Source organism: Xenopus tropicalis, chromosome 7 (genome assembly GCF_000004195.4).
Source record: "Xenopus tropicalis strain Nigerian chromosome 7, UCB_Xtro_10.0, whole genome shotgun sequence".
NCBI lineage: Eukaryota > Metazoa > Chordata > Amphibia > Anura > Pipidae > Xenopus > Xenopus tropicalis.
Genome location: NC_030683.2, coordinates 7,204,965 through 7,229,165, shown reverse-complemented (window position 1 = coordinate 7,229,165; position 24,201 = coordinate 7,204,965). Strand labels below are relative to the sequence as shown.

Sequence of the window (24,201 nt, the reverse complement as noted above, 5' to 3'; positions counted from 1 at the left end):
TTAGTCTACATGAGGGGCCCCCAACCTTTCTTACTCGGGAGCCACAGTCAAATGTAAAAAGTCTTGGAGAGCAACACAAGCACCATAAAAGTTCATGGAGGTGCCAAATAAGGGCTGCGATTGGCTATTGGGCAGCCTCTATGCACACTATCAGCTTACAGGGGCTTTTGGTTTTTGGTAGGAAATCTTGTTTTTATTCAACCTAAACTTGCCCCCAAGTCAGGAATTCAAACATAACTCCCTGGTTTGGGGGCACTGAGAGCAACATCTAAGGGGTTGGGGAGCAACATGTTCCCCCGAGCCACTGGTTGGGGATCACTGATCTACATTCTTCTCATTAACAGATGGTCTTATAAGGTTTTTCTTATTTTTAAAGTTGGAGGGGTTCCTTCTGAAATTAATTGTCAGAAAAAGGCACTGTGGCTCATTGGGATGAGATATTTATCCAGAGCTGTACATACATGGATTTCCTGCGCGGTCCCAAGCTCCTCAGTCATTTCTGGGTCAACCCTATCATAATATACCATCCACCATGGAATATCCATAAGATATAATGCGATTTTCATAATGCCCTGCACTGGTTTCCCGTAGGTGTAACTGCAAAAATACAAAAAAAGATTTACAATGGTGTGTCCCTTCTGCTTCGGTTGGATGGCATTACCAGGTGTACCAAGCAAAAAAGGCTTAATCAGAGATATGTCATGTAGACCAAATGTTGATGGTGATAATAAATTGGAGCACATTTACTAGAATTCTTTATATTTTTCCCAAGCCATTTTGGGAGCATTGGCGCTCATTCTTGGAAAACAATAGTGTGTTTAAGTTTCACTTGAAACTGGCTGAAAAAGAAAACAATGATGGGATTCATTTCCCCTTGAAAACGTGTGAAATAGAAAACAATGAGGGGATTAACTTCCCCTTGAAGCTGAGTGAAATTGAAAACAATGAGGGATTCCCATTGAAAGCTCAAGGACAGGCTGTCAGTGACTATTCTATTCCTCTACTATTCTTAGGGGCACATCTAATAATCCAAGAACATCCGGAAAGCGTCCAAATGCGTTTTTTTCGTAATGATCGGTATTTTGCGACTTTTTCGAGCGCTCAATACGAAAAAGTCGCGACAATTCGCGAAAGTCGTAATGGCTATGAAAAAGTCGCAACAATTCATGAAATTTGTAATGGCTATGAAAAAGTTGCGACAATTCACGAAAGTCATAATGGCTACGAAAAAGTCGCAAAAAATACGAAAAAGTCGCGAAATGTTCGTTTTCCAATCCGAATTTTTCCCATTCAGATTCGTGGATTAGTAAATCAGCCCCTAAGTCTCCATAGGACTCAATGTTACTCGATAGGTCAAACCTGCTGAATTGGTTGTTGAAAAAAAAAACTTAACTAAACATTAATAAATCACAAATTATGGGAGTTACTTTCGAAAAACTCGATTTTTTCAGGGAACAATAATGAAAAAATTGAGTTCTAGTGAAAACCTATTCCTAAATCTTGAAATTATTTAGAAGTAAGAAAAAAATTCAACTTTATCTCAAAATTGCTTAGTAAATGTGCCCCTTTGTGTTCCCACGAGAAGCTGGTAGTACCATGTGTCAACAAGTGGAAGCCCTGATAATGCTGTACAAAACGGGATGTACCAACCTGCCACAGACTTCCAAATGGAAGGAATCATCATTCGGAGTGACTTTGTCTGGCATATGGATATCAACGTTAAATCTTTTAAGCACTGTAAAAGACAAATATTGGCAATGAGTTGCTTGCTAGGGAGTACAGAGAGGGCTTCTGAGATGAAGGAATATGGTGGAGCCATGAAACACTTTTTGATCATATTGCATAATATTATACATCCATATGGTATATCCAGAGGATAAAAAGAAAAGGGTATTGGCAGGAAACTATGCATTGAAAAGCCAAATCTCCTGTATAATCAGCTTTTTTTGCACTTTGCACACAGCGTGGGGCCTTGAAAATAAGCCCTCAAATCTTTCATAGATTCCTCCTCACGTTGTTAGTTTGCGATGAGAAATCCCAACATTGGGCCAAATTCAACTTAGTGAGAAAAAGTTTATCTCATGGGAGCCATGGTTTATCACATGAAAACTCATGGATAAGATTTAATTTGAGATGCAATTGTGTTCAGAACAAATTATCTTGCGGTTTACTCTATTGAAGTCTATGGGAAAAAAACTGGAACTGAATTAGGAAAAAAGTTTTCTCTCCTTGAATTGAATCTCGTCCATAAGTTTTCACATGATAAACCATAAGATAACTTTTTCTCACTGAATTGAATCTGGCCCATTATTGGGTTGTTTTGGCTACTGGCTGGTTTCAGCTCTCTCAACTATCAGTTCATATTTTACCAGATTACAAGGCCTGTGTCCTGTTAAGGAGTATGTTCAATACATTTGTCATATAATACCCTCTCTAATGCTTTATTCACCAGTAAGTCCTTCCAATGGACACGAGGGCACCCACTCCGTTTAGGAGAAGGGAGGTTCTGTTTATATATTTGGAAAGGATTTTTTTATTGTAAGAGCTGTGAAGTTGTGGAATTCCCCCCCGAATCCCCCCCCCAAATCAGTGGTACTAGCTGATACATTAGATAGGTACAAGGAAGGGGAGTTACAGGGGGAGCTGGGAAGTTGTGGGATCCCCCCCCTGAATCAGTGGTACTGGCTGATACATTAGATAGGTACAAGGAAGGGGAGTTACAGGGGGAGCTGGGAAGTTGTGGGATCCCCCCCCTGAATCAGTGGTACTGGCTGATACATTAGATAGGTACAAGGAAGGGGAGTTACAGGGGGGCTGGGAAGTTGTGGGATTCCCCCCCCCCCTGAATCAGTGGTACTGGCTGATACATTAGATAGGTACAAGGAAGGGGAGTTACAGGGGGAGCTGGGAAGTTGTGGGATCCCCCCCTGAATCAGTGGTACTGGCTGATACATTAGATAGGTACAAGGAAGGGGAGTTACAGGGGGGAGCTGGGAAGTTGTGGGATCCCCCCCTGAATCAGTGGTACTGGCTGATACATTAGATAGGTACAAGGAAGGGGAGTTACAGGGGGAGCTGGGAAGTTGTGGGATCCCCCCCCCGAATCAGTGGTACTGGCTGATACATTAGATAGGTACAAGGAAGGGTAGTTACAGGGGGAGCTGGGAAGTTGTGGGATCCCCCCCTGAATCAGTGGTACTGGCTGATACATTAGATAGGTACAAGGAAGGGGAGTTACAGGGGGAGCTGGGAAGTTGTGGGATCCCCCCCTGAATCAGTGGTACTGGCTGATACATTAGATAGGTACAAGAAAGGGTTGGGTGGGTATTAAAGGAACAGTAACACTAAAAAATAAAAATGCTTTAAAATAATTAAAATATAATGTAATGTTGCCCTGCACTGGTAAAAGTTGTGTGTTTGCTTCAGAAAGACTACTGTAGTTAATAGAAATAGCTGTTGTGTAGCCATGGGGGCAGCCATTTAAATTGAAAAAAGGAGAAAAGGCACAGGTTACATAAGAAGATAACAGATAACTCTGTAGAATACAATGGGAATCTATGCTACTTATCTGTTATCTGCTTAGTAACCTGTGCCTTTTCTCCTTTTTTCAATTTAAATGGCTGCCCCCATGGCTACACAGCAGGGTATTTATATAAACTGTAGTAGTGTTTATGAAGAAAACACACAACTTTTACCAGTGCAGAGCAATAGTATATAATATATTAATTATTTTTATACACTTTCATTTTTTGGTGTTACTGTTCCTTTAAGCAAGTGAGGGAATACAGGGATATGGGGGATAGCTCTTGGTACAAGTTGATCCAAAACCTGGTCCGGTTGCCATCTTCGAGTCAGGAAGGAAATTTTTCCCCTCTGCGGCAAATTAGAGGCTTCAGATGGGGTTTTTTGCCTTCCTCTGGATCAACTAGTCAGGATATATATGGGCTTTAATTTTGAACTTGATGGACGTATGTCTTTTTTCATACATATACATATATAGTGGAGGAAATAATTATTTGACCCCTCACTGATTTTGTAAGTTTGTCATTTCAATGGTAGGTTTAACAGTGGCAGATAGCACATCAAAAGGAAAATGGAAAAAATAACTTTAAATAAAAGATAGCAACTGATTTGCATTTCATTGAGTGAAATAAGTTTTTGAACCCTCTAACAAAAAAAGACTTAATACTTAGTGGAAAACCCCTTGTTTGCAAGCACAGAGGCCAAACGTTTCTTGTAATTGATGAGCAAGTTTGCGCACATTTTAGGAGGAATGTTGGTCCCACTCCTCTTTGCAGATCATCTCTAAATCCCTAAGGTTTCTGTCTCTGTGCAACTCTGAGCTTGAGCTCCCTCCATAGGTTTTCTATTGGATTAAGGTCCGGAGACTGACTAGGCCACTCCATGACCTTAATGTGCTTCTTCTTGAGCCACTCCTTTGTTGCCTTTGCTGTATGTTTTGGGTCATTGTCGTGCTGGAACACCCATCCACCACCCATTTTCAGTTTCCTGGCAGAGGGAAGGAGGTTGTCGTTCAGGATTTCACGATACATGGCTCCGTCCATTTTCCCGTTAATGCGAATAAGTTGTCCTGTGCCCTTAGCAGAAAAACACCCCCAAAGCAAAATGTTTCCACCCCCATGCTTGACGGTGGGGACGGTGTTTTGGGGGTCATAGGCAGCATTTTTCTTCCTCCAAACACAGCGAGTTGAGTTAATGCCAAAGAGCTCTATTTTGGTCTCATCAGACCACAGCACCTTCTCCCAGTCACTCACAGAATCATTCAGGTGTTCATTGGCAAACTTCAGGCCTGCACATGTGCCTTCTTGAGCAGGGGGACCTTGCGAGCCCTGCAGGATTTTAATCCATTGCGGTGTAATGTGTTTCCAATGGTTTTCTTGGTGACTGTGGTCCCTGCTAATTTGAGGTCATTAATTAACTCCTCCCGTGTAGTTCTAGAATGCTTTTCACCTTTCTCAGAATCATTGACACCCCACGAGGTGAGATCTTGCGTGGAGCCCCAGAGCGAGGTCGATTGATGGTCATTTTGTGCTCCTTCCATTTTCGAACAATCGCACCAACAGTTGTCACCTTCTCTCCCAGCTTCTTGCTAATGGTTTTGTAGCCCATTCCAGCCTTGTGCAGGTCTACAATTTTGTCTCTGACATCCTTGGACAGCTCTTTGGTCTTTCCCATGTTGGAGAGTTTGGAGTCTGCTTGATTGATTGATTCTGTGGACAGGTGTCTTTTATACAGGTGACTAGTTAAGACAGGTGTCCTTAATGAGGTTGACTAATTGAGTAGAAGTGTCTAACCACTCTGTGGGAGCCAGAACTCTTAATGGTTGGTAGGGGTTCAAAAACTTATTTCACTCAATGAAATGCAAATCAGTTGCTATCTTTTATTTAAAGTTATTTTTTCGATTTTCCTTTTGATGTGCTATCTGCCACTGTTAAAATAAACCTACCATTGAAATGATACTGTTCTGAGACTTTTCATTTCTTTGTCATTGGACAAACTTACAAAATCAGTGAGGGGTCAAATAATTATTTCCTCCACTGTAGATTTTTTTCTCAAATATTAAATAATTTGTATGATCTCTAAATGTTTTTCCTGCTGCAAACAACTGGGTTGTTGCCTATTCCAAATCGCTGCTCTAACAACCTAACAAATTTTCCACTGTAACAACCTATTGACCAAGCCACCAGTCTGAGAGGAAAATATGTTGTCCTGAAGGAGAAACTGCATTGGAAATGGAATACCTCAAAAAACATATAAAAATTGTAATTTGTAAATTATATTTGCTAAGCCTTCTTTAGATTTTGGGAGATTTTTCTCGCAATGTTTTTGAACTTGCTGAACTGTTCCCTCATTTTGGCTGCTGAATTGTTTTCTTTACCCACCTGGACTGGAGCTGCCTCCCTGCTCTCCCCTTCCTATGTTTAAGCCTCCTTTCCCCCTGTCTAGTTGAAATCCAACCTACCATATTCTGCCACAATAAAGCTTTGGCTTGAACGTTCAGTGGAAGGGATATTGATCTTGTACCGTCCCAGCTCCACCTCTTCTGCTAAGCGAAATGAAAAGTCTGCGATTCCCTGGGTGGGAGCCACATCCAACCATTGGCCAATACGGTTGCCATTTGGGTCCTGTTAATGGAAAACAATATTTGTGCACTGTAGCAGAAGGAACAATGGGGGTGGTCTATGGGTTTGTAGGTTTTTGCAGAAGAAGGACATCAGAATACACTTTGGGTGGGATAAAACTAAATACTGGGGTGGGTTGCTTTTTGAAAAACTGATTGGCCATTGTGCAGTAGCACAGGTGGAGAGTTGTTACCCACTGGGAAATCATGCACTTCATGGTCAACAGAGAGCCTCAAAATATGTTGTATCTTACCAGCAGCTCCACCAATGGGTACTGCAAGAGAGGAAGATATTATATGAGCAAGGTGTTACTATACATTACATTAATACAGAAGCACCAGGCAAGCTCAATAAACCCACATTATTCATATTAATCACGGGAAGAGTCTGATAAACACTGAGCTTTGATACTGTCCTACACCCCTAGACATCTTCACTTTTATAATTGGCATCTAGTTTGCATTGTGTTCTTACATACAGTACAGTGTCCCTACACTATTGCCTTGCATCCCATAATGGCGCAATGTAATTAAAGTCTTGGCACCGACTAACCTATATCAGCCAATCAGGGAGTAGCATTTACTGTTACCTGTTTGAAAGCAAATAGCTGGTTGATAGGGGTTGGATACCTCATCTGGTGCAAATGTTCTTAAATTTATGACATGGTCCTCTTTTTTGTGATTATGAGATGGAGCCCTGGCTATACCAAGTGATCTCTTGGGGTATACCAGTTATATTATCTAAGCTCTCTTCCTAGAGTTTTATTCCATTTAAATCAGGATAATATTTTCATACCAAAAGAGTTCAACATATATTGAACCCCCCAGTAAGTGAGTATATGCCAAGGAATCTCTCTGATACTCAGTACTGGAGTGGCCATTCAAGCCTCATCCCCATGTATTTTTTTCTCCCTCTTAGTTATACCATTTTCTCCAAGATCTCATTTGTTTTAGCCAGAAATTATAAAGATTTATCTTAAATTTTCCTTGTGCTGAAATATAAAGGCAAAAGAAAAATCACCTTATTGTCTTTAGCATGAAAATCCTTATCCAGAGTCACCACTCGAAAATTCACTGGAATAATATAATAAAATGAAAAATTTGAATTTCTACCAAGCTACAAGATAGTATGGAAACACTAGGAATTGTTCTCTCCTGCTGCTGTTCATGCTCTATTGGTTTGTATGTTGTGTTGGTATCTACAGCCTCTGGGGGGTACACGGGGGTATTTTGCTTGCCAAAGTGTTAGTAATCCAAGCTCAAAGGGCTGACGTTGCTCTCCTCTTAAAGGGATACTGCAATGATATTTATGGGGGACTGTATTTATCTCTAAATGACACTGTTACACAGCAAATAATTCCCTCTGCCATTTAACCTTTTATTCTTGTACCAACAAATGTATTTGTAGCTGTAATATTGGTGTGTAGGCGCCATCTCAGTGCCTTGTGCCTGAGTCTGAGCTTTCAGCCAGCGCTACACATTAGAACTGCTTTCAGCTAACCTATTGTTTCTCCTACTCCCATGTAACTGGAGGAGTCCCAAGCCGGACTTGGATTTCTTACTATTGAGTGCTATTCTGATACCTACTGGGAGCTGCTATCTTGCTCCCTTCCCATTGTTCTGCTGATCGGCTGCTGGGGGTGAGGGGGGGGGGGAATATCACTCCAACTTGCAGCGCAGCAGTAAAGTGTGCCTGAGTCTGAGCTTTCAGAAGGAGCCGGCGCTACACATTAGAACTGCTTTCAGCTAACCTATTGTTTCTCCTACTCCCATGTAACCGGAGGAGTCCCAAGCCTGACTTGGATTTCTTACTATTGAGTGCTATTCCGATACCTACTGGGAGCGGCTATCTTGCTCCCTTCCCATTGTTCTGCTGACAGTAAAGTGTGAGTGAAGTTTATCAGAGCTTTATCACAGGTCACATGGCTGTGGCACCCTGGGAAATAAAGAATATGGCTAGCCCCATGTGAAATGGTGCATTTTGAAAAAAAAATGTTTTCCCATGACAGTATTCCTATAAGCAGAAACTGCATCATTTAGATTTCTTGTAAGGGGTACAACTCCATTACTTTCATTTTTTTTGCCAATAAACACCTCTTCGTCAGGTGTACAATAGGGTTGTACCCCTTAAATCTGAAATCCGAATAGTGCTGCTGTTTTTTCTTGCAAGGTTAGCAAATTTGAGTTGTGTCCAAGTAAAAGGCTGAGCCCTGGATAATTGTATCAGTGTGCACCGTGAACTTTCTCCTTGCTCTCCAATGCCCTTTCTGAATACCTTAAAAGTGTTGGCTACAAGGTTTTTAGATGATTTTCACAGAGGCCAATCGGTTCTGCTTTGTAGAGTTTTTAAAAGCAGAGAGGACAAGATGCTCCACATGTTAATTCTCTATTGCCCATATGCAGAAATAATTTTATGAAAAGTACCATTGGTCTGCTATAAGTAATGCCATACTCTATGTTCCCTCTCTAAAATCCTTTTGCTATATAAAATCGTACCTATCTGGCCGGGCTTGTACATCGGTTTGTCCGTCTGGATGATGGTGATGTACATTTCCCCCATTATGAGAAGCTTCTTTGTCTGATTGATGATAATATTGTCTCCTTCTGCTGATACATGGAAGAGCCATACCTCTTTGTCTTCTTCTGCAGCAGGGACCTGCCAAGATATGTAGGCATAAAGGTGGATCTCATAAGGTTCTCCATGACTATAGTACTGTCTATTTTAGTGAAAGGACAGTATTCTACACTCTACAGCACATTGGGCAGCATTCTCTGCTGTCTGCAATGGAGTCACCATGAATTTGGCATGTCTTGCCCAGGATCATGATCGGTTGAGGCATAAGCTGTAGGGCAGTTTTCCCCAACCATTGGCTCGGGGGCAACATGTTGCTCCCCAACCCCTTGGATGTTGCTCCCAGTGGCCTCATAGCAGGTGCTTATTTTTGAATTTCTAGATTGGAGGCAAGTGTTGATTGCATAAAACCCAGTGTAATTGCCAAACAGAGCCTTCTATAGGCTGCCAGTCCACGTAGGGGCTATAAAATAGGCAATTATAGTTCTCATTGGCACCTCCAGGAACTTTTTTCATGTTTGTGTTGCTCCCCAACACTTTATCCATATAAATGTGGCTCACGGGTATAAAAGGTTGAGAATCCCTGCTGTAGGTTAATCCGTTCATCTTACACAGCCACATTGGTGCATTTGGCTTAATATCGTGCAACATAATATATCCTACTTCAGAGAGTCTTGCATTTCTAAACAGGCAACACAGACTTGTGACGTCATCTCTAATTACTCATTAACTCCAATGATTTGTTTTGTTGACTGAAACTGAAGATATTCAGAGATTTTGGTCAGTTGTCTCTACTGTCCTAGACAGGAAACCCATGCTTTACGCTATTTCTGTTTGTATTGGGAGGCACTGGAGTGTTTACTGCATAATGATGCCATTTCTAGAAGATACTTAGATTATTATGTGTCCTTGTTTTAATTAGATGCTATACAATTGGAGAGTTAAGCTGTGCATCTAAATTTAAGACTCTTGTGCAGAGCTTGGGTAGGTGGTCTAGCTCAAGTAGGAAAAAGGACTTGAACAGGAGAAGCAGTGAGTCTGTAAGTTAAGCAGTGGGTGGGTCTGGAGGACACTAATAGCGACTTTTGGGGGGAGCAGCAGTGAGTCTAAGCAGTGGGTGGCTCTGCAAGATACTAATGGGGGCTTGTAGGGGGAGCTGCAGTGGGTTTGTAACTCAAGAAGTGAGTGAGACTAGAACAATAATGGATGATTTCAGGGCATAGACATGGAGTCTACAAGGAGGACATTCAAATTGCATCTCAAACAACAGGGCACTCCCATAAGTGATTTAAATGTATACATTGCCTTCACCCTAAGAGCATAGCCATTGCTGAATATTTACATGTTACAAATTCATAAACATAAATATACACAAAGTTAAGGATAACATTTTACAGAAAGGCATATGTTGTGGGTCACTGAGAAAGTGGCAGGATTTTAATTGGAGGGTAAGTACTCACCTGAAAGGGGTAACAGTGGCTAAAACTCTCAGTCGTTATCTTGTCATCAGCCACCACTTGGTGATGGTCATTCCTGTGCAGCTCCATCCTGAGAGACACTGCCCCCTTGAGCTGGAGTAAGGTAACGCAGGCTTCTTCCTTGGAGGGGTGAATGAGCTGAGCTGGAACTGTGATCATAAAATGGCTGCGTGGGCACAACACAATCACAGGAGGGTCAGTAACACAACAGTACCCAGTGTGTGCCCCACAGTATAACTATATGTCTCTGCACATAGACCCAGGGCAGTCTGGGGAATGAGTGTGAGCTGTGCGAGTGGGACTGTATGGCACCAATGGAAACCTAAGGGGCATCTCTACCCAGGAGCCACTTGTACCCACACAATGACCAGTCTGCCTATGACCAGCTACATATGTGTTTTCCATTCTGGGAATGAGATGTACATATTAATTAATTTGTTACTGATTATTTAGAACATTGAGCCATTCTGCTGATTGCTATAGAAACTACATTCCCCATGCTATGATCTATGGGCTGCACCCCGGGTTGTATGATGAAACTAACCAAGAACCTTGGGGTCATTGATCACTGCTGCGGTGCATGGTGCAAGGTGCGTGGGGGCATTTCTGCTAAAGGTGCTAAAGCCAACTTCCAGAAGTCTCCAGAGCCCTCAGAGCTTTTATTTGCAATAATGTGTTTTCACTGTTTTTCTTTATTCCTTTTTAAATATTCAAATGAAATTCAATGTAATTGTTTATTTAATGTTTTAGAAATTTAGCATTCAATATCGGCTGCTTAGCAGAGAGCAGGCGCAGTGTCTGGCTGGTTGCTAGGGTCGGCGACCCCTTGCTGCACAGATAGCCTGGTATTCACTGGTCTCAAGGAAGAGGTAGTTCTTGCTGCCAACACATCCTCCTGTTCCACCACCAACAAGCCAATCTCTGCCTACTTACTAAGGGCTTGCCGATCCCCAGTACCCAGGCAGAGGCGGCTCATACAGGTTTGTAAGGCAGCCTAAGGGTAAAGAGCATTTGATGTAAATAAACTCAATTACAATATTTATCATTGCCCCATTTAAGTTCAGAGGGGGACATACACACAAGGGCACATGTTATAAATAAGTGCAAATAGTTGGAGAACTTTGTTTTGTGGTGCAATCCACGGAATTGGAAAATGATCAACTGGTGCATGCAGTGGGTGGGATGGCACATGGCTGGGACATGGCTGTGTATTAACACCTGGTACCACAACACACACCTCATGTCTCAAGCACCAAGGTGGGCACAACTAAATTACCAAACACCCAGGAAAATGGACATCATTAGCTGCAATTTATAAAAACACCACCTTTCACTATTGTTTAACAGTATAAACCATAAAAACCTGCTTACTCTGTACATGGCATGGTCACCAGTGCTGAATAGTTATACCTCCTAGACTCCCTAAAAATGACAGAGGCTCAGATGCACTGATAATCTCTGCCTCCTTAATAAACCCCTGTGTCTGGAGTCACTTTAGTGACTAAAACTAAAAGAACTCCTTACGCTTGTGATGGTTCTGCAGCGCCAAAGTCCAGGATGGACAGACAGACTGAGATCAGAAGAACCTTCATGGTGTGTCCTTCATGCACCTCCACCATACTGCTGGGTTCTGCTCTGCCCCCTGAGCCTTATACCCTCGGGAACAGACATGGGCATGGTCTAGCCACAGCTGGCTGAGGACAAGAGTTCTCTTTTTAGTGCCAGAATTCCAGATTGTGACAGTAATAAACTAACAGAAAGGAGAGTCACCCAATGTACATAATGTTGTGCAGACACAAACAGGCTCCTGTGTGCAATCATTAGGCTTTAACCACTAGCCGGCTTTTCTGCACCAACATCTAATAGGCTACTGATTAAAAACTTAGCTTAATTTGCACCACGCCTGACGCGTTTTGTGCGCAAGTGCACTTAATCACAATGGAAAAGCAGGAAAAACACACTTTATACAAAAGTAAAAATCATACATCACAGAGGAAATACTTTCCTGTCAGTTAACTCAGTATGGATAAGCGCAACGAATTGTAACATCCCAGACAAACTCACAATAAAAGCTTCCCTACAAATTGGCTAATAAAAATAATAATAATATATATATATATTTATTTTAACATAGTAAGTTAGGTTGAAAAAAAAAAAGACATATGTCCATCAAGTTCAACCATAAGGCCTCTATATTACCTGCCTAACTGCTAGTTGATCCAGAGGAAGGCAAAAAACCCCATCTGAGGCCTCTCTAATTTGCCACAGAGGGGAAAAAATTCCTTCCTGACTCCAAATGGCAATTGGACCAACCCCTGGATCAACTTGTACTAAGAGCTATCTCCCATACCCCTGTATTCCCTCACTTGTACTGAGAGCTATCCCCCTACCCCTGTATTCCCTCACTTGTACTGAGAGCTATCCCCCCTACCCCTGTATTCCCTCACTTGTACTGAGAGCTATCCCCCCTACCCCTGTATTCCCTCACTTGTACTGAGAGCTATCTCCCATAACCCTGTATTCCCTCACTTGTACTGAGAGCTATCTCCCCTACCCCTGTATTCCCTCACTTGTACTGAGAGCTATCTCCCCTACCCCTGTATTCCCTCACTTGTACTGAGAGCTATCCCCCCTACCCCTGTATTCCCTCACTTGTACTGAGAGCTATCTCCCATACCCCTGTATTCCCTCACTTGTACTGAGAGCTATCTCCCATAACCCTGTATTCCCTCACTTGCGAAAAAGCCATCCAGCCCCTTCTTGTACCTATCTAATGTATCAGCCAGTACCACTGATTCAGGGAGAAAATCCCACAACTTCACAGCACTGGTAAATAAAACATTAGAGAGATTATTATATGATCCCCTTATATATTTATACATTCAGTGTAGTTATCATATCCACCCCTTAAGCACCTCTTCTACAACCCTAACTTAGCCAGTCTCTTCATAACTGAGACTTTCCATACCCTTTACCAGCTTAGTTGCCCTTCTCTGGACCCTCTTTAACTCAGTAATGTCCCATTTGAGCACTGGAGGCCAAAACTGCCCGGCGTATTCTAGATGGGGCCTTACCAGCGCTCTGTAAAGGGGAAGAATAACCCCCCCACCCGTGAATCTATGCCCCTTATACAGCTCAAAGCCTTGTTTGCCCTACAGCTGCTGCCTGGCATTGCTTAAAGAGGAGGGCATTGCTTGGCAGCTTAATGGGATACTACAGGGGTTTGTCCTTGTTTGTTTACTGTAATATATTACGCTGTCACCTTAAGCTTGGGACAGCAGCTGGTCACATGCTCTCTTCTTCCTGTTCCTGTACTGTGTGTGTGGAAGTCTAAGAGCCGCCATTTTGCAGTGTACTGTTATATGTTGCTGTGTTAACCTTTAGTAAAAGTTATTCTCTACAAGACCAGTTCCTGCGCGTGCCTGTGATCTGGTTCACTGTCTTACCCACATGCTTCAGACTTTTTCGTACACGCATGACTTTTTCGTACATCGCACGACTTTTTCGTACACCGCATGACTTTTTCGTATACCGCACGACTTTTTCGTAAGGTATTTCGAAAGGTATTACCGCTGCTTACAATGGTTCGGTACGAAAATTTTGTGACTTTCGGATCGCCAGTACGATATTATCGTGACTAATAAGATTTTTTCGTAAGCATTTTCGCAATATTTGCGATCTTCAGAAATTTTCGTTTCCAATCCGAATTTTTCCCATTCGGGATTCGAATTCGTGGATTTGTAAATCTGCCACATGGTGTCAGAAGTTGGAGTGTAACCAGAAAGCTCGGCAGAAGCAAATCCAGGATGACCGGGAACTTGCAGAACGCCTACAATGTGAAGAAGAGGAGGCATATGCCAGCGGCCAGGGAGCCCAGGCAGGGCCACAATCTCTTACGTTTTCAAAGTTTGAAGAAAAGAAATCCAATGAAAAGACCAGAAAAGTAACTACAGTGAAAAAATGATTTACCGCATCCACTAAAAGCCTCCAAAAGAAAGATATAAAAGACGCAAAATCCCCAAGCCCTTCTCTGAGCCGCCCTATGCTTGGAAACTGACTGTGTGTCCAAGGATTTTATTGAGTTTTTAAAGACGTACCAGAAAGCGGTACATGATGCGTACAAAATGTCCAAAATCTTCTTGGAAGCCATGTATCACAAAAGGGAATCAAATATTGACGAACAATCTGAATTTACCCAGGACTTTTATCAAAACACAGCAGAGAAGTTGCAGATGATATGATTATAGCTGCTTCCACGAAGGAAGAACTGTAATAAAGCCTGCCAAGTTAGTGTGAATGAAGCCCAAATAGGGCTGAAATGAATTTAGGCTAGGCCCCCTTTTAGCCATATGCTGACACATAGATTCATTCTTACTTGTTTCTTGTTTAGGATCGGTGTCCGTGGAGGATTTGGCAGAGTCTGGATCAGCAGCAGGCATCGTTCAGCAGAAGCAGAAGTGATTTTCGCTTGAATAATGGACGCCATTAGAGATCAATCGCAGACTGAATGACCCTTAATGGTGTAGTGCGCGCATCCCGTGCGCATGGTATACTCAGGCTGTTACTGCTTACCCCACAGCTTCAAAGTACCGGAACACTGGCGCGCGCATGAAGACGTCCCGCGCCGCATTCATTCGTGCCGCGCATGATGCGGGGGGTGGAGGTGGGAGCGCGCAGTGATGACTACTGTATATATTTTTTCAGCAAATTTTTTTGGCCTGAAAAACTCGGCTTATACTCGAGTATATACGGTAAATAAAAAGTTTTAGTGAGTCATGTGACGTATTAAAGAGATACCAATGAACTTTTTTTCTTCTTTTTCTCAACACATATTTTTAAAGCACCAACATATTCCGCAGCACTGTACAATTAGTGCATGCGTTTATGACTGCCCTTTGCCCAGTGCTGTAGATTTACACATTACACTTTATCTTAAAGGGAACTATAAATATTAAACCTTGCCCAAAATTAAAGGCAAAGTTGGTATCCCATAGACAAGTGTAACATGCCATCTGGGAACTTTAGCCCAAAAGCATTCCACAGAAAGGCAACATGTCAGGCTTAGTGGGGCACTTTTTGAAGACTTTCTCAGGGCTAAAAAAAGTGCTACTGACTATGGAATTGCTATTGTAGCACTATTAGTGCACTACAAATGTGTACAAATGTTTTCTTTTTTCTGCTGCTGTAATTATCTGTAAGCATTGGTGTTGCCATATAGATGTATAACCCTGTGTTCATAAAGTAAAAACGGAGTTTTCTCTTTTCAACTCTCTGTAGTTTCTACTCGGCCTGCTCAGTCCTAGGACTGAAATTCCTGCCTGATTATAACATTGTTCACAGGTAAGTAGGGCATTTATCCTTGGTTTTAGTAATAACTGATGTCTCTAGAGGGCTGGTTACACTCTACCTTGTAAGAGATTAACCATCATGCCCAGCCTGTGTTATAATCAAATAATTTATATAAATATTTACTTCTCTTAAAACAGAGATTTAAAGCCATAGAACATACTGCTGGATGGCCAAGGATATGCAAAAATAGCAGACTTTGGCCTCTGTAAAGAAGGTAAGATTTTCTCATATGATAATATACGGCAGTGCTGTCCAACTTCTGTTGTACCGAGGGCCGGAATTTTTCCGACCTGCGTGGTGGAGGGCCGATAATGGAAGCCAGTTTTGACCACTCCCCTTTTTGAAACCGCACCCACTTGAAACCACACCTATGTTATCACATGACCATACCCATATTAATGGTTGTAGTACAGCAAAAACCTGCCATACTCTGCCTGCCTGTGTGCCATACTTGGCTGGTTTGTGCCATACTTGGCCTGTGTGTGCCATACTCTGCCTGCCCTACCCTGCCTGTGTGTTCCATACTCTGCCTTCCCTACCCTGCCTGCGTGTGCCATACTTTCAATGTGTTTGCCATTCTTGGCTGGTTTGTGCCATACTTGGCCTGTGTGTGCCATACTCTGCCTGTGTGTGCCATACTCCGCCTTCCCTACCCTGCCTGTGTGTGCCATACTCTGCTTGCCCTATGCTGCCTGTGTGTATGGCACACACAGGCAACCTACAGTGACACAATGCTGGCACTGCTCCTACAGTCTGCACAATAACTATATATTAAAAAACTTTATAATTGCAGTACCACCTCAGTATATGTTCTTTTTGTAGTGTGCAGGGATTATTTGTGGGTTTCTACTGCTCCTGAGGTGTGAACAGGGGAACAATGGGAGTGATTACAGCCTGAGCCTGAGGTGTGAACACTGCAGGGGGGGAACAATGCAGAAATTAAAAGGTGTGAACAACACAGGGGATTACTTTTTAAACAATACAGCCTGATTACAGCCTGAATCTGAGGTGGAACCATGCAGGGGGGGCAGTTAATCACAGTACTGATACCATTTAATGCTTACACAAGAGTAAGCCATCAAAGCAGCCAGACAGGTGGGGGGCCACACAGAGGGGCCGCCAGTTGGACAGCACTGATATACGGGATCAGTTTAGTACTTTATGGGCCACTGTTGGTGCATGTACCGTTAACTCAGGGGTACATAATATACAGCTAATTAAGGATTATTGGTTACATGGACAGGACTGGAGGCAAGTGCGGAACTTTAGCTTATATGGCGCCAGAGATATTCAGAAATGATTCCTATACTAGAGCAGTGGACTGGTGGTCCATGGGAATCATTATTTACAGAATGCTCATGATCAGGCAGGGAGTGGTGCTGGGACACAGCTTTACCTGGTTGAAATTGTTCTTACCATTCTCACAGTGACCATTTCTATTTCTATGTAAATATGTTATGTTAAATTGGGACCGCTTAGACATCTTCATATTAAATGGGTTCCATTACTCCAGTGGCTTCCTAAACAAACACATTTTCCCATTTACAGACACCATTTGGAGCAAAACTTAGAGAGACAACAATCAAGAAAATTGTCAATGAGGATGTAGTGTATCCAGATGGTCTAGATGAAGACACCAAGTTGATTATAAGAAACGTATGTGGCCATAGCAATGAGTGACATGCACTCTGCTCATTGTGTGTTTATATTCTGATTATCTTTATACTGATGTGCATAACCAATGATCATTTTTTGTAGTTGTGCAAAGAGCCCCAAAACCACCTTGGGTCAAGCCAACAAGATGCTGAGGAAGTCATGAGAAGTCCTTTCTTTAAGGTAGGTTCATATTTTAGTTGTCTTGCTATGTCTAGCCGTTACTAGAGGAGCCATTGTAGGTCTGACTGTAAGTACAGTTGAGTGCTGGTTGGGTCAGACTTAGGCCCGACAATGTTAGTACCTACCTAAGCAAGAGGGCAGATTATTAATATAATCAAAATTCACTTGGAAGCTGCCAACACCAAAGGGGACTGCTCTAAATGTGTGCAAGCTTTTTTTTTTATGGGCCTGAGTTCCATAACTAAATATCTTTATTGTCGTGCTAAAGTATCAAACACACCAAATGTTGATACATTTCTACAAAAAAGACTACTACTAGAAAAATTGTGTGGGTGTAAAAGTCCAAGATATACACTTGTTATGAGCCTCTGTAAGAACCCCTCTTGTCATTCTTATAATCACCCCAAATGATGGGGAGGTCTGTGATTTCAGGTACCAGCTGTCTCTGTGCAATAGAGGCACAAACATTTCTATTATCTAGAACTGTAAGTAATAAAAGGCAGTTTCTCCTACTAATAAAGTATTTATCTTATTTTACAGGGAATACACTGGGTTGCACTTTTAAACAGGAGAATTTTCAATAAACACCACATCCCTGTTTTTCGAATCTAGCAACACACTGAGACAAAAACTTGTACACCCAAAGGATCCAACACCAAAAGAAAAACAAAAATGTTGTATACGCAGTCCAGTGCAGCGAGGAGTGCACAGACCTTTACATTGGGGAGACAAAGCAACTGCTCTCCAAGACCGACAAAGAAGACCGCTGGTTTGAAAGAGGTGTGAAAGAGGCTATTCAGGTTAAAGTGTAGAAACCATCCCAAAACAGAGGTGGGGGCCTTCGACATCATCAGTCTGCTACATACAATGCTGTTCTAACATCTGTACCCCGGCAGTTTCAGAACTCTTCACACATCCATTCATGCAACTCAAACAGTAACACCTGTCTGTTTCCTCCCCTGCAGGTAAGGAATTTGTCTTTATAGATACAAAAAATTGAAAAATTAAGAGTTGAACAAGGCCACTCTATAACTGTCATCTCTTTACCTATCCAGGGCTCTTAAGCAAGCTGAAAAGACAATGTCCTCTGCATTACGTTTGGGGAGAAAGAAGACAAGTGAAAGTCTGTATTCCACATATCCGTCTATCTTTAGAAGCTACCTGAAGGAAGTCTACCATGTGTGTTCCTACTTTCTAGTTCCTCCCCTGCAGGTAAGGAGTTTGTCTTTATAGATATAAAAGGGTGAAAATGAAGGGTTTAACCCGATCACTATATAACCCTCATCTCTCTTCTTACCCAGGGCAAGCTATATATATATATATATATATATTCTCTATACCACACTCTATAAATATGTATGTGCAGTTTTGGTCCCACACAATATACTGCCATCCTTAACACCGCTCCAGCCCTCTCCCCTCTATACCGTAATCTCCTAGGAGCTATTCCCAGTGCACTTCCCATAGCCTGCAGCCAATTAGTACCTCGGCTGGTAGATCCCAGTCCCTGGTCTAAATTAGTGGGATTTCATTTGTAAGTAATTTATGCAGCTCAGTTAGGTCTGGTGTCATCCAGTGTCACATATATTAAAATCACCCCAGCACCAACCACCCCCTCACACTCCAAGTCACTTTCAAGCCTATTCTCAGTTTTGCCCCAGTGCCTGCTACCATTCATACCTCAGCACCTGGAGCACAGCCCCTAGGCTAAGATCAGTAACCCCTGATTGAGATAAGAACAAAGTCAACCTCTTACTGCAAACTTACAGTATGTAGGGGATCGACCCAGTTTAACCCATAGAGGAGCCCTTGATCTAAGGGATGGACCAGTCAATAGTCATTTATACAACCTTCTCCGCCCCCCTATCATAAGCGCTTATGCACACACTTGTGAATAGAGGGATCAGCAGGGAGTGGGGCCACAGGATTTATGAGAGGAACTGAAGGGCCTGGTCTAGGAGTAGGCAGACAAGAGTTGCATGCCTAGTGCCCCCCCCAGTTTTGCCCCCTAGAATCTGTAATTCAAAATGCTCAAGAGTCAGAATTGGAGGAATCAGAGAATATGACTGTTGTTGATTCTAGTGTTCATTATTCTGAAATGATTGTGATGTTGGTGGGTACAAATGATCAGAATATCTGTATCCTAGTAGAGACTAAAAAATAAATCATTAGACATATGAGATCCATATAATACAACCACTCATTCTACATCCTGTATGAGTTTTATCCAGGATATAAAGCTTTAAGGGGTTCATGGGAGGGATAGGGGAATTGTAGGGATGTGTAGAACAGGGCAGTGTTGTAGGTGTATTGTTTATCAAAACAATTGTGATAAACTATACCCCAATCCCAAACCTCAATACCTTAATAAATCAGCCCCCCAATCTTAATGTATTTATGAAATCCATAGTAATATCTGGTACGTTATTATGTTTCCTCAGGAGTCCAAAAGCGACGAACTTATTATTCCCAAGAAGATTTGTACAAGGCCGTGTGTTACTTTAATACACGTGAAAGAAGCCGAAGAACCCAAAGGTGCAGTATTAAAGAGATACCAATTACTTTTTTTTCTTCTTTTTCTCAAAACATATTTTTTAAAGCACCAACATATTCCACAGCACGGTACAATTAGTGCATGCGTTTATGAGTGCCCTTTGCCCAGTGCTGTGGATTTACACATTACACTTTATCTTAAAGGGAACTGTAAATATTAAACCTTGCCCAAAATTAAAGGCAAAGTTGGTATCCCATAGACAAGTGTAACATGCCATCTGGGAACTTTAGCCCAAAAGCATTCCACAGAAAGGCAACATTTCAGACTTAGTGGGGCCCTTTTTGAAGACTTCTCAGGGCTGAAAAAAGGGGTTTTGTGGTTCCATGTTTTTGGGGTCATCAAACTCTGATTCTTTATATGTCTTGGGGTGCTCCATTCGCCAAGTAATAGGGACATTAAAGTGTGATTTCTTTTAATTAACCTTGAAGGAAACAGTTGAATAAAATGTTCTTAGTAAATAATATACAGTATTTTCTTTTATATTTTTGCAGGACCTGTGCCAGCGGTAATTTTAGTTGCCAAGGGGAAAAAGGTATTGTATAAATATGACCTTGCTTCTTACTTAAGCGATGGAGATTTCCCCATGGCACAGCCGGTGCTGAAGCCTGATGAAATAGACAGAAAGAAGCGCCCAGAGAGCCAATTGGCTCCTGATGCTTCTTTGAGCTTCATAACCCATAACATTCAGCTTCCAGAATTCACTCCCATTCATATTCTCCTGCATTGCCAGACTGCATCCCATAATCCAACAAATCTGCTTTCCATTCTGTTTAGAAAAACACAGAACGATGGTCTATGTTTGGGCCCAGTTATTGCCTACTCAGAATAAGGGCAGGTTTTGTTCAGGGGGAGGGGGGAATATAATATTGACTGTATTTCAGCTGTTTTATATTTCATAGTTATAGAAAATGCTAAATGTGTTTTAAAATTTTACATTTACAGCACATTGTTGCCAAGTGGGCTGAGCTTGTTGTCAAGGAGGCCATAATAGGTTATCAAACCCCCCCTTGAAGCATGGGTTTGTGAAGGACCTAAGTCTTTTAAAAGAACAAGAGGATTCCATTGCCAACGACAGAGCTGATGTGCCTGTAGGAATTGGAGAAAGGATGGAATTCTCACAAAGCAGTATTGAGACTATATATATTGATGTTATTGATGTATATACATTGCATTCAGTGTCTTTGTCTTTTATAATACTGACTGTATTTCATAAGCTTTATATTTTATAGTACAAAATGCTAAATGTCTTTTAACATTTTGCGTTTACAGGACCTTATTGCCACGTGGGGTAGTACAGACAAAGAAGATAATTTTAGACCCCATGAAGCATGGGCTTCTGAAGACCAGCAATTTTCAGGTACAGTATTTAATAACTTGCTTACAAATATCATCCTTTATTTTCTAATTTTTGATGATTATACCTGGTGTTCGTTTGGCAATATAACTAATAGGAAAACATCAGTAGTCAAGGAGTAGCCATAACCAAACCTGGAATAGACTTCTCTTTTTTGGGGAGTCAAATGTGGGTATCAAGTTGTACCTCCAAAAGATAAAAAGAGCTTCAAGTCCTATAATCTGAACTAGAGTAAATGGATAATTAATTTAGTGACTATTCCACCAATTATATACTGTTCAATGACCGATCAGAGGACCCAAGCCACTAGTGATAGTGATTACTATTGCAAGCCCACCTATAACTGAGTATCATTTTTATTCAGATACTTCCCATGATATGGACTTGCATGGAGAGAAGCCCAGTGAGATAGAAAATGAGAGAAAGCACTCAATTTGTTTAATTGGTGTGTTGCTCCCATTAGGGCCTTTAGAGTAAGTACAATATATTGGCAGCATTTGTTGTACTAACTAATTTATGAATAAAATACACATCACTGTTGTTCTGCCGAAAACCAATCAAGTGCTATCTATCTTCTCCTTCAGGTCTCAGATAATGAGTCAATCCCAAAGGCAAAGGATAACATGGAAGAGAAAGAAGTCCAGACTCCTCCAGATAGATTTATTAAATAATTAGTTGTATTGTATGTACTTACTGAGTTCTAAAGGTGCCCATAACCATTAACATCATGATCAACACTGATGCCATGCCTAAACTTCATATAAAATAAATAAATATATATATATATATATATATATATATATATATATATATATAGGGTGGTGTGATATTTGTTTTAATAAAAAATTGTTCTCTTATTTTTGTTGCATTTCTAGCAATTCCTGCTGATCCTTCCCCAGATGGATCCATTCTTAGGTCTGTGATCCCGAAGAGTCAGAAGGAGGAGGAAAAGCCACAGGATGGAGAAGACAATGTTCAAGAGGCTGCTGCTGAGAAAGCATTGGTGAGATATTAGGACAGGGTCTAATAATAGGCTTCTGTATCTGGATATATATATATATTAATAAAGAAGAATGAACTGAACACCTTCCATGGATTAAGGAAGTGGGTTAAACAGAACTATACTGTTTTTGAATTAAACTTCCTTAGTTGTAGCCCCAGTAAAATTTTCAATGTTGTATGAGAAGAGTCATTTACTTAAATTACAATGACAATACATGTGCAGACACATTACAATATAAATGTATTTACTTTATATTTTTCATTGCATGACTTTTTGATGGTGTTATTTCCCAGTGTTCTCTCAGAGCAGTGCATTCTCCTGCTGGCGAAAAAAAATGATTTTGTTGTGTCTCTATTCACCTCTTTTTTAACACTGGCCATCACATCTGTTTTGTGATGGAATATGCAGAAGGAGGGGACTTGGCATTCCAGCTGAGATGAGGGATATCCCTGGAGAGAACTATGTAAGTGCTACTGGGCTTTTAGGGAGGGTCACATGGGTGATATCCTTATTCCTGACCAATGCACCTAAATGGTATTATTAGTATTGGCTAATTAATAGACACGGCATGGGTGGCGCTTTATTCCCACTGGAATATGACTCTGACTATGGAATTGCTATTGTAGCACTATTAGTGCACTACAAATGTGTACAAATGTTTTCTTTTTTCTGCTGCTGTAATTATCTGTAAGCATTGGTGTTGCCATATAGATGTATAACCCTGTGTTCATAAAGTAAAAACGGAGTTTTCTCTTTTCAACTCTCTGTAGTTTCTACTCGGCCTGCTCAGTCCTAGGACTGAAATTCCTGCCTGATTATAACGTTGTTCACAGGTAAGTAGGGCATTTATCCTTGGTTTTAGTAATAACTGATGTCTCTAGAGGGCTGGTTACACTCTACCTTGTAAGAGATTAGCCATCATGCCCAGCCTGTGTTATAATCAAATAATTTATATAAATATTTACTTCTCTTAAAACAGAGATTTAAAGCCATAGAACATACTGCTGGATGGCCAAGGATATGCAAAAATAGCAGACTTTGGCCTCTGTAAAGAAGGTAAAATTTTCTCATATGATAATATACGGCAGTGCTGTCCAACTTCTGTTGTACCGAGGGCCAGAATTTTTCCGACCTGCGTGGTGGAGGGCTGATAATGGAAGCCAGTTTTGACCACTCCCCTTTTTGAAACTGCACCCACTTGAAACCACACCCATGTTATCACATGACCATACCCATATTAATGGTTGTAGTACAGCAAAAACCTGCCATACTCTGCCTTCCCTACCCTGCCTGTGTGTGCCATACTCTGCTTGCCCTATGCTGCCTGTGTGTATGGCACACACAGGCAACCTACAGTGACACAATGCTGGCACTGCTCCTACAGTCTGCACAATAACTATATATTAAAAAACTTTATAATTGCAGTACCACCTCAGTATATGTTCTTTTTGTAGTGTGCAGGGATTATTTGTGGGTTTCTACTGCTCCTGAGGTGTGAACAGGGGAACAATGGGAGTGATTACAGCCTGAGCCTGAGGTGTGAACACTGCAGGGGGGGAACAATGCAGAAATTAAAAGGTGTGAACAACACAGGGGATTACATATTTAAACAATACAGCCTGATTGCAGCCTGAATCTGAGGTGGAACCATGCAGGGGGGCAGTTAATCACAGTACTGATACCATTTAATGCTTACACAAGAGTAAGCCATCAAAGCAGCCAGACAGGTGGGGGGCCACACAGAGGGGCCGCCAGTTGGACAGCACTGATATACGGGATCAGTTTAGTACTTTATGGGCCACTGTTGGTGCATGTACCGTTAACTCAGGGGTACATAATATACAGCTAATTAATGATTATTGGTTACATGGACAGGACTGGAGGCAAGTGCGGAACTTTATAGCTTATATGGC

General features: G+C 41.6%; 1 protein-coding gene across 1 annotated transcript; it reads right to left on the bottom strand.

Moving 5' to 3' along the window:
• Nucleotides 1-389: 389 nt before the first annotated feature.
• On the bottom strand, nt 390-11,804 carry LOC116412043 (alpha-2-macroglobulin-like protein 1). The gene is made up of 8 exons (XM_031905406.1): nt 11,717-11,804; nt 10,175-10,358; nt 8,639-8,798; nt 7,164-7,216; nt 6,397-6,417; nt 5,984-6,146; nt 1,651-1,735; nt 390-597 (listed from the first exon to the last, which is right to left on the bottom strand). The coding sequence occupies exons 1-8, from the start codon at nt 11,782-11,784 to the stop codon at nt 405-407; spliced, it is 927 nt and encodes a 308-aa protein (XP_031761266.1). The 5' UTR covers nt 11,785-11,804; the 3' UTR covers nt 390-404.
• Between the last annotated feature and the right edge of the window lie 12,397 nt (nt 11,805-24,201).